Source organism: Tinamus guttatus, unplaced genomic scaffold (assembly GCF_059628265.1).
Source record: "Tinamus guttatus ecotype Peru unplaced genomic scaffold, ASM5962826v1 Tinamus_guttatus_pri_ptg000091l, whole genome shotgun sequence".
NCBI lineage: Eukaryota > Metazoa > Chordata > Aves > Tinamiformes > Tinamidae > Tinamus > Tinamus guttatus.
In genome coordinates, this window is record NW_028288625.1 from 295,704 (window position 1) to 306,755 (window position 11,052).

General features: G+C 35.9%; 1 protein-coding gene across 1 annotated transcript; it reads right to left on the minus strand.

The window, feature by feature from the left end:
* Window positions 1-820: 820 nt before the first annotated feature.
* LOC148595492 (neuroligin-4, X-linked) lies at window positions 821-10,111 on the minus strand (the record flags this gene model as incomplete). Its single annotated transcript, XM_088520568.1, has 2 exons — window positions 821-1,744; window positions 9,322-10,111. Coding segments are annotated over 2 exons (1,640 nt in total), but the record flags the coding sequence as incomplete, so codon positions are not given.
* Window positions 10,112-11,052: the final 941 nt, after the last annotated feature.

An 11,052-nucleotide genomic window follows, 5' to 3' on the forward strand; every position in this document is an offset into this window, starting at 1 on the left:
AGGTCACACAGACAATTGTATCCTCTGCATGATGCCATGGCCTGGTGTAAATGAAACATGTTAGAAAACTGCATGTCTTTGTTTACCTCTACTAATTAAGAAGAAAATCCTCCTCTGGGCCTGGAGGAAACAGAGGTGATATGACTAATGTATATACACATAGGTCACAACTGAATGCACAATCTTTCTAAAAGCTCTTTTCAAACTGAAAACATCAATAAAAGCTTCTTCTTTTTTGTTTTTAAACTCACAGATATGTACATTTTTACAAAGTTTCTTTAAATATAGTTCAGGCTGGCAAGTCATCTCTTTGCACAGAACTATACGTATTTTACTGCATAGTCAGTCCTCCTCTTTTTTTTTTTTTCTTTTTTGTTTTTAATAATAAAATCCTATTTCCCCCTTCTGGATTACAGCTTCAATTGCTGGGTAAAAGCCCATGGCGATGTCTTTGTTTTAACAAGGGCCATTCATGATATGGCACATAGAGAACTTTTTTTTTTTTTTCATTTATTAAAAAAAAAAAAAAAAAAAGGACAGTCACTGGCTCTGTGTTCCAGGAGATTCTGCTTTGCTTGTTACACTCAAAATACCATTCTAAATGACTTCTTCTGGCCTCAACTTTCAATCAAAGTGGTGGAGATCTTAAAGCAGTATCGCAACAGCAATGTACACGTTTCACATTTCACAGGGTTCGTGGTTGATCTTTAACATCAGAGTGTTTCTATGGGAAGGATCAGTAAGAAAATAATGACTGTCCTTCTCTTTTTACTTTATATTTTCACAAGGTGTTCTATGGGTGGTATTATTCTTTATCCTCTTCTTTTTTTTTTTCTTCTTTTTTTTTTTCTTTCTTCCAAGTGGCTTGTGAGAGTACAAGGGAGAAGGGTCGAGCTATACCCTAGTGGTGGAATGTCCATGGGGCAAATTCGTACTGTTTTGTCCTCCACTGAAGGTGTTGAAAGTATGCAAAGGCTGCATGCCTGTTAATGTATTTGGAATCATGGTTATGGTGTTGGGCGTCATGAGCGGGATGTCATCTGGGGACCTTCTCAACGTCAGTGTGTAGTCGGGTGGGCAGGTGAGTCTCAGCGTGTCATGAGCCTGCAGCGATTCACACTCGTGGTCGTGTTCCAGCTGTTTCATCTGCAAGGACATAATCTCTTCATTCTGTATGTGCGTAATATCGTTGGTTGTGTTCCTCTGGGGGCTTGGGCGCCGGTGAGTCTCGTGACGCCGCTTGTCTTTCTTGTAGTACAATGCAGCGAAAGCTAAAATGTTGAGAAACAGCAAGGAGGCCCCCACAGCAATGGTGACGCTCAGCTCCGTTGAGTAATCTCGCTTGTTTTCTATCAGGACTGTGGTATCCTCTGGAGCTGTTTTATGGGTGTCCTTTGAATGCTTGGGGTTGTTTGCTGGTGTCATTGCTGGCCGTTTGGTGGCTGGCCACAATTTACCAGGAGAACGTCGAGTAACATAAGGAAATGATGTCATGTCAGGAGGGGGTACTTTTGTTGTTGTAGAAACATACTGAAATATTTCATTTAGGTTGTGAAGGTGTGGTACAAGTTCCAACCAGAAAGCGACTTTTGTTGCTCGGTAGTGATCGCGAACTCGGGGTTTCAGGCCAATATGCAGATAAAGCTGGTCTTTAGGATTGTATTTGGACCAGGCCACTTCTTCAAAGCGGTTGGGTTTTGTGTGGATGAATTTTGTATCCTGTGGAACAGGCTGGTTTGGATCTCTACAAAAATAAAAACAAGCAATATTATCATCACATTTAAAAAATGTGTTAACACTTTATACTATACTTATACTATAATTACACTTTATACTATAATTAGAAACAGAATATATATATCTAGAAACAGAAGTAAAAAAGAATCCTGAACTTTACATTGAAAGTTAATATATAAACAATGAATAATTACTTACTGTACAATAAATCACAATATGATATTTCTTTCAAGGAAAAAAAAAATGTGTTTCAGCTTTTAAAAGCTCATCCAGATTTTTGTGATTGCCCTTGAGTCTCATTCTCTGAAACAATCTTTGAAAGGTACTTCCCATCGTACTTGCCCAGAAGTCTAGGTGTTGAATCATAAAGGCGTAGGTTCATCTCTTCTCACGATTTGACATTACCTTTCTTATTTCAGGTACTGTTGCTGTGAGTAGTAAACAAGGACATCTAATATGGACATCAATCTCTATGGCAATGTCAGGAATTCATATGACCATGAGAATTCATACCACTTGAGGACTTCATATATACATATTACATAAAAAATTAGACATGAAGTAGCAAAACTAATACAAGTAACTAACTGGGAACCATTTCTGTTTCTTGATTTATCTATTAGCAGTCCTTCGTTTGGCTCTCTATCTGAGAAGGATGCTTTTGAACCATTTCTATGTTGCAAATCTTTCTCTGGCTTGCATTGAAGGATTGTTATTTCAAAACTCACTGCCTTCGATGGTACTAAATAATTATATTCAGTGAGGTTTAAGTCTGTGTTATCTAAGAATGAGAAATAAAATAAATGAGATGATCAAGTTTTATAATAGTAAAGTAGTAGTAGAGATAAGATTAGTACATTACAGAAGTGGTTAGATAATTTTAGAATTAGTAAATATTAATTCAAACTATATATTTTTTCCTTTTTCTCTTATAGACACAAAATAAAGCAAGCCAATGGCAGGAAAAGTATTTAAATGTAGCTAGGATGTATCTAGCCTTATAATCTATATAAGACTTTAGAAAATATTGCTTTCTCTAGGCATGAAAAAATATACAGACATAAAAATAAGTGCAATAGCTCAATATTCTGTTGTTTAAGAGTTTGTATCTTCTCTTATAGCAAAGACTATGTTTTGAATTCTACAATGCATTATACTGAAAGTATATAATTCTTATAATTCATTTTCAGTACATTACTCTGAGAACATTTGATTTGCTTTTCCATTCCCATTTGCAGTAGTCTAATTCTTGTGAAAATAATAGTAATTTTTTTTCCTAATATATTGTTAGGGAAATTTTAGCACTCCCTCCTACAGATTTTAAAGCATTTTAGGTTTTGTTTTGTTCTGTTTTCTGTTTTTGTTTCCAAATACTCATGATTACCTAGTTCAATATTTCTTTGCCTTTCATAAAGAGGTACTCTTAATTCATAGGCCAGTATGATAATTTGGCTTTAATAATTTAATGATTCCTGCATTCACATGTTTTCCTGAAGGAATATATATTTTAATATTATTGAGTGAAAGACTTATCTTTCTATTTTGATATTGTGATTTATCTTTTTTTTTTTCCTATTATACTATATTGAATATTTCCCATTTGAAGAAGGTCTGAACTGGGTATTCCAAAACTGTGGCTTTTATTTTAATTGATTGTATTTTATTGCATTGTATTTTATTTATTTTATTTTATAATCAGTCAAATTGTGTACATTCAGAACAAATATTAATTTCATAGTAATTTTTCTTACTGGCTGACGTTGGGAAGTAATATACAATTCCAAAAAGCACAGCAGCAAAATTCAATATGCTGCTGCTTTGAGGGATTCTAACATGCATTCAAGAAAAAAAGAAGTATTTCTTTTGTTCTCAAAGAACATCCAGGAAGAATTGTTAAATACAGAGGTGATATTGGTCCAGTACAGTACATATAGTGTAGTAATTTTGGACTCAACACACAAATTCTAGAACAAAGAAAAAATCAAGTTGGTTGTTGAACTACAAATCATTTTTATTTTCAGAAACTCAAAATCCTGGAAGTGTTACAGCATAAAATACCTTTTGTATATTCTACTCATGACTTACTTAAGCACCTGCAATTCTACTTTGGAAGTCTAATGACTCTAGGAAGAGTCCTGTAGAAGACAAATTAAAGTAGCCTATGGACATAATTTTTTTTCTCCATAAAAAACAAGGGAGGTGAAGAAGGTGAACACTCAGTTTAATGAGTTCTGTGTCCTGATGGCTGGCTCCTCCCTTCTCCCTTCTATAGATGGAGATACATGAGGATATATGAGGAAGAGAGAAATTCTAGTCCCATAGAAGATTTTTCTTTGACAAAATTCAAAGTGCTTAGTGCTTAGTGCTTAGACTTACCACTTCACCTTTTTTCATGTCCCTAAACAAAGGAGAGGAAACCATGATTTTAGCAACCATGTGATTTGGGAAATAACATTCCCTTATCTACAAATAGACTACAAAACAAAAAAAATCAACCTCTTTTTTTCCTTTCCCTGTCTGTCATTCTAGGACTGTATCTCCTCTCTTTTATAGTATCTACTAGAGTACCCAATAATTTTACCACCTTCTGCAAATGCAAGGGAGAAAATTATATAAGGATGGTCTTGTGTTTCAGAGTGTTTTTACATGGCTGTGCCTGGGTATGAAGTTGCTCAGTGAAGGAAGGTGCAGGAAACCAAATCAGTCAGCCCAACATCAGTGTTTTGCTGACGACAGGAGAACTGTATAGTTGAAAGGACTGTAGAGTTGATGTATTCAGTTAATAACTGAATAAATGGCCTGAACATTAGCTCTCTGACTTTGAAGAATGAGTAGCTGAAGGTATTTTTTTGCAAGACAATGGAATCTTGAAGTCCTCTCTTAGACAGAGGATCTAATAGTTCATGGATGTTGGTTTTGCAGACTAATTATTATTTACCAGAACTAATCATTTCTGGTAAACAATAAATAAACATTTTTTACCTTCCTTAGTCTGCCTTCATGCTCATGGTGAAAGTTTACAAAAGTATGAAACTAGGCTTACAAAGTGTTATGCCTTATTCATGGGAGGTAGTACAGTTTAGTCTACTATAAATATATTTCTATTAAACATAGAACATAAGATTTCTTCTATCCAATTAGCTGTTTACCAATAATCTTGATCTTCCACTTGAACTATTACTTTCCTGTTTCTGTTTTTAGTCCCTCACATCACCTTTAAGATTTTGGCCATTCTTGAGGCTCAAGAATGTAATTACAGAGCAAAAGAGCATCTTTTAAAATGCCACAGTAAATAATAATATAAAAATATAATATAGTTTCAGTTCCGTACTTCCCCTTTAATGGCTCCTACAGGAACAAGATGATTTATTTCCCAATCCCATCAGATGGGATTGGGAAATAAATCATCTTGTTCCTGTAGGAGCCATTAAAGGGGAAGTACGGAACTGAAACTTCATTCTTATATTTATTCTTATGACTTAGAAAATTTAATTTAAATAGTATCTATCTCCAACAAGCAATGCCCCCACCATGAAATTTATGTAGTGAATTTGCCTTCAATAAATGTGAATGGTGTTTTCTAAGGTGTTTTCTTACTAAGGTGAAAAATGACCTGATTTCATTTATCTCCCCCACCGCCGTCTTTTTTTCATTTTCATTCTTCACTGATTTTTCTCAGTTTAACGTGCTGCAGTTTATTGTCGTTTAATTCACACCTCATGAGCTACAAATGTACATTCAAAGCATTTTCTCAAGTGCTGTAAAGTAAATGTGTCTGCAATGTACATGGACTGAAGAACAACAAACCTTCCTATTCACAAGGTGAATTAGTAGCTCATCTATAGGGCAAATGAGAGAACTATGTATTTTATATCAGGTTGTATCAGCTCCAGAAGAATGACAGAAAACTTAGGAAGTTTTTCTTAACCTGAGTTCCATATAACATACTGAAATGACATTTATCTCTTACGTACTGTCACGACAGCATTAACTACTACTCAGAACATTAGAATTGTTACATTAGTGCTTTCTGGCATTTCATTCTTTATGTCATTCTTTGACTTCATTGGAGAACAACATGTCTTAACAGTTACGGTCAGTCAGCAAGTACATCACATCAAGTCTGTCTCCAAGACACCATATGTCTTCAGATGAAAAGCATGTGTCATAACAGAGGTCAAAGAGAATTGATTTGAAAATACCTTTTAATCATTGTAAGTTACACTGAGTCTTCCCCTAGAAAGCCAAACTGCATATAAAGCATATACATATATATATGCATCTAATTAGCTATCTGCTAATTAGCTATTAGCAGTTGGCTATTCACTTCGGAAACAGAAGGATTTCTCTGAATTACAAAGAAAACAAATATATGCCCTTTCAGACTATATCATTCCCTTACAACACAAATAGCTGGATGAATGAGGGTAGCTGCTCAAGAGGGTAAATATCAGAACCCCAACAGATGCCTCTACAGAGAGCATGGCTTCATATCTATTATGTGGGAATTCAAATCCTTCTTTCTACAAGTATAAGTGGAAGAATATTTGACAAGAGTTGGCATGTAACACCTTGTGTTGCTCACTCCCCCTGCACAGAGGTATCTGTGAATGATGTAACACAGCCCTAACTAAGAGAATATTTGAACATATAAAATTACCATTATAGCTAGGATTATACTACTGGCAGCAGTAGGCAGCTTTCAGCACACCTCCTAATGAAGCTCTCACATATAATTTTGCAAACAGCAGAATCAAAAGCCATATATTCGTGTCATTTTTATATTGCAAATGGGGTTTCTCACATCTACTCTATATCAAATTACTTCCCTATTACTGAGGCATGTTTTCAGAAACATATACTTTTGAAAAGGATAACATTATTGTGAATGCAAAAATCATAGTCTTAGCAAGGTAAGAAATGGGATATTGGCAAATGCAGCGTCTAAGTATTCATTTCAAACACGATCCATCTGACATTAAACAGTCACTTTATTTGTCACCTCTTATTTGCTAGCTTCAGTAGCTGACTTCAAAGTAAAACACAATAAAAGCACTGTGCTTTGTACCATGTCTTGACACCTAGTGATTTTAGGGCATTGACCTGCCCTTCAAATCCAGCCTTGGCAGTTGGCCCATTAAACAGTGTTTTTAGCAGCGGGCGGTGCGTGTCAGTTAAAACCTCAGCACAGTCCATCAAGAAAAATACACTAGCTGAGCAGTATTTATTCAGTAAGTCCCTGAATACGGCCTCTGTGTGAGAGTCATCAAGACTGGAAGAATCTTAGAGACATTAAAATAAATTAATGATCTGCAGTCACCTTGCTAACAGATTTTTTTGTACATGTTGCCATGGGTATGAAAACAAAGAAAGTCAAGTGATATCACAATAAAGAGGGAATGATAAATAAAATGATAATTAAAAAAAGCTCTAAACTATATCAATCTTTTTGAGAGTTAGAGGACCTGAGCATGCACATGGATTCCAAATTGCTCTTGAGAGGGTAGAGAGGAAAAGAGTTACTATCCCAGGGAAGTCCCCTGTGCCTCTTGGTTTGAGGTGCTACAATCTTTCAGAGACACAGAGTAAATGTGATCTCAAATATTCTTTACTTCCTAGTATCCTCTTGAACTATCCAGAACAATTAATCAGTGTTCATATAAACCAAAGGAATATAAAAAAAAAAAAAAGAGATAATATGTCTTGCCTTGCTCTTTTGTTTTCCTTGTAACAGTGGAAATTTTACAGACATAGGTGTTTTATAATTGCACATCTTTCAAGATGCCCCTTGTAAAGGGGCATTTTTTTAACAGGATATATCCTCCATTCCTGTCCCATATCTATTTGCTGTGCCAATAAGCAATGTGGAAGCATCAGAAATGATTAATGGCCCTCTCAAACCATTTTGGGTGTCTCCAGGTATACAGTGATCATGGGTTCATAGCCAGAGGACTTGATGATGGTATGTATAGCCTGCTGAAATTAGCTTTCAACTAGCAATACCTTGTAGCTGCTTATAAATATAAGTAATGATGGCAGTCAGGCTGTGAGAAGTTTCTCTCAGCCTTATATAATCACCTAAATATGACTCTACAGGGGACAAAAATAGTATAAAAATATATAAAAATGTATGTATGTATGCATGTGTATGTGCAAAAAAATATAAAATATAAAGAAACTGTAAGTAGTATTGATACAGTGAAGATGTCACAACTCCATAATAATTAAATCAGGTACTTGCTAAGGATCAGTAGTTCTGTTTTCCATTCTTAATCACAAAGGCAGAATAATGGCAAAATAATCTTTCAGAACTTGCACTACAGCCAGCATACCACATTCTTTGTCCATAAAGCAAGCTTTCACTCTGAAGCTTGTCCATCCCAGTACTGATAATTTCTAGTTGCCAAACACATCTAAACATTCTGCTCTTCGTTTTCTGTTGTTGCTTTACAGCGGGATTTCTGCATGCAAAAGTACCTGTTTGTCTAGCATGCAGTGAAACAAAAGGTTTCTTTTTGTCTTGTAAAGTGACCTGAGGCATTTGATTTTTTTTCACTCAATTCATGCTCCAGGTTTTTGTTAAGACTGCAAAATCTCCCTCGCTAGAATGTCATTTGGGTTCATTAAAGGCTGCTAGAACTGCTGAACCCCCCCTTTTAGTGTTAGAACATTAGACATGCTGAAGTTTTCTTATATTGCTGCATACCATTCACTGCACTGCAGCAAAGCTGCAGTTTCCAGAGCCCAATCCTGCCATTAAACATTCATGCGAAAGATTTACAGCCCCTTTGTGCTACAAGTATCTTAATTTTAATTCAGTACTGAAGACTCAAGGTTAACAATAAAGCCCTTGCTGTTCAAGCAAAGCACTGCAATACTCTTTAGAAGAATGCTACAGAAAGCGAGTGTAGAGCACAGAAGTTATTAATAGGACTTGCATATTACTCTGCTTTGAGATTTCTTTCCTTGATGTTTATAACTCCGTTGCAGTAAAACATTCATGTCCTTAATGGTTTGGTAATTTAAATTTTATTTTTTTAACTGTCTTGAAACATATTTTATATCTGACACTTTTCTTGATTCTAATAAAATGCTTCTTACTGCCTTTATAACTCTCAAAGGGAAAAAATCTTTCCAGTGTCTGTCTTTCTGACCCACATCTTTCCTGAGCTCTCAATCCCATGAAGATCCCTAAAAACTTTTTTATTTTTCTAACAAAATAAGTGCTATCATCTGCCTCATGATTCCTCTTCAAGTAATAGACATTTTCTCTGATTTTCAGCATGTTAGAGAGATGCCTTTTCCCTCAGAGACATTCACTTTCAATAATAATTGCCCTATTTTTGAATCAAAATACAGAGCATTATTCCTCTTGCTGAGCTAGTGAAAGAAAATAGTTTGAAGGAATACACCAGTTAAAAATCTATTAAATATGAATAAGACTCAGCTACATATTGCCTTGTGTGCATCCTGAATAGCTCTATAACACTATAGAAAGATCAGTGTTTGAATGCACTGCTGTACAACACTGAATTTTTCAGAAGCTTGTTATCAAGCAAAAGGAATGCCAGAGGTCAAACATACCCAGTTTTGGCGAAGTTTGTCCAGTATGTCATAACTACTGCACTAAGCATGACGTCATTCTTGGAAAAGTTGCAGTTGAACAGCTCTGTGGGGCCAATCATGGGAATGCCAAACACGTAAGGGACTTCATCACCATGAGCTGAATCAGCCCAGCTTGGTTTCATTTCACTTTGGCAGTGGTGATAAAATGCATAGAAATATGTTGGAGATCCGTACTGGGCATGTAGATCAGCGGTGGCCACAGCAGGAGCAACCCACTGGTGGTCAGTAAAAAGAGCTACCAAGGTCTTCCGTCTTGTTTCAGGGTTTTCTTTGTCTGCCCAGTCAGTATACATGAATTTAATGGTCTCTCGAAGTGTATCTTTCCCTTCTGGATAACCATATAGATTGTCCACGAAATTGGAAACAGAAAAGTCAAAGTCATTGGGGGAAACACCATCTTCATTGTCTACAATGCCATCCACAAATTTTAAACCTTCCCCTTGATTGACGCCCAGCATTATATCATAGTTTAGGAATTCCCCTTGCTCCATGAGAATCTGAGGGTCGTCTGGAATCACGTCTCCATCGATCACGGGCCCAAAGGCAATGTGGTATGTGGCTGGAGTGATAGTCTGTTGAATGAGTTCTTTGTAGTTCTTATTCCGAAGGCATTCAACCAAATCAGTGGTATCTAGCATGTCGCAGCCCACTTTATCTGCCAATATCCGAGTGTACTTGGCAGGCTGATAGTTCACTGCCCAGCTGGACAGGGCTGTTCCACTCTGTATGATTGCTTTTTGGAACAAACCTGCAGGTGCAAATTTTTTAAATGCAAATTGAATTATATTAAAAAAATAATAAAAGCAGCTTTATCTAAGCAAAGAATGCTTTGATTGTACGATACCTAGAGGCTTCAAGTTTCAATAATTCAATAGAATTTCCATATTCTATTCCATTCACTTTTCCCCTTCTATAGCATCTCCAAGAGCCTACTAATTAAAATCTCTTTTGTTCGTGATTCTCATACACAGAAAGCACGAAGGTTTTAGGCTGCTCTTTCAACACTAAAACTCATGCTTTTAATGTAGCTTTCTTAATGAAAGTCTCCTAGTTTTAGCACATCAGTAGTGCTGTAAAACTTTCTTCTTTAAAGGAGTGGGAGCTACAAGCAACCATATCCTCTTCTCTATGTAAATGACTCTCATAAATGTGCTCCTCAGTAGTTTAAAGGTCAAATGAAAATTACACTCGCTCATTTCCTTCATGGAAGCCGTGCATCACACAATTTGAAAAAATCTCCTGTGTGAAAATCAATTTAATAGGCTTGTGTATTCTGCTCTGACATCATTTTTTCATTACCATCCACATATATGTGTGTGTATATATTTATTTTTTTATTTGGTTAGCAGTGTCTATGTGGTGAGGTAAAATACATTTGTGGGTTTTTTTTTGAAAAGAATAAGACTAAATTCAATGGTCCTTTCTGGTTGTTTTCTATGGATCAAAGATACAAACTGAAGAGCTCTATTTGGCACCATAGTAGTGAAAAGCAAATACTGGTGAACCTGTCCCACCCCTTTTAACTCAGTAGGTTCACTAAAATGGCCTGTTTTATATTTAAATTAAAATACCCGCCTCTCTTTTGCACACAGTTTGCAATGTCTGAGCTCCTGGAATGCCTAAGACAGCAAAAACTTCAAAGAAAGGAAAAGAAAGGAAAAGAAAGGAGAGGAGAGGAGAGGAGAGGAG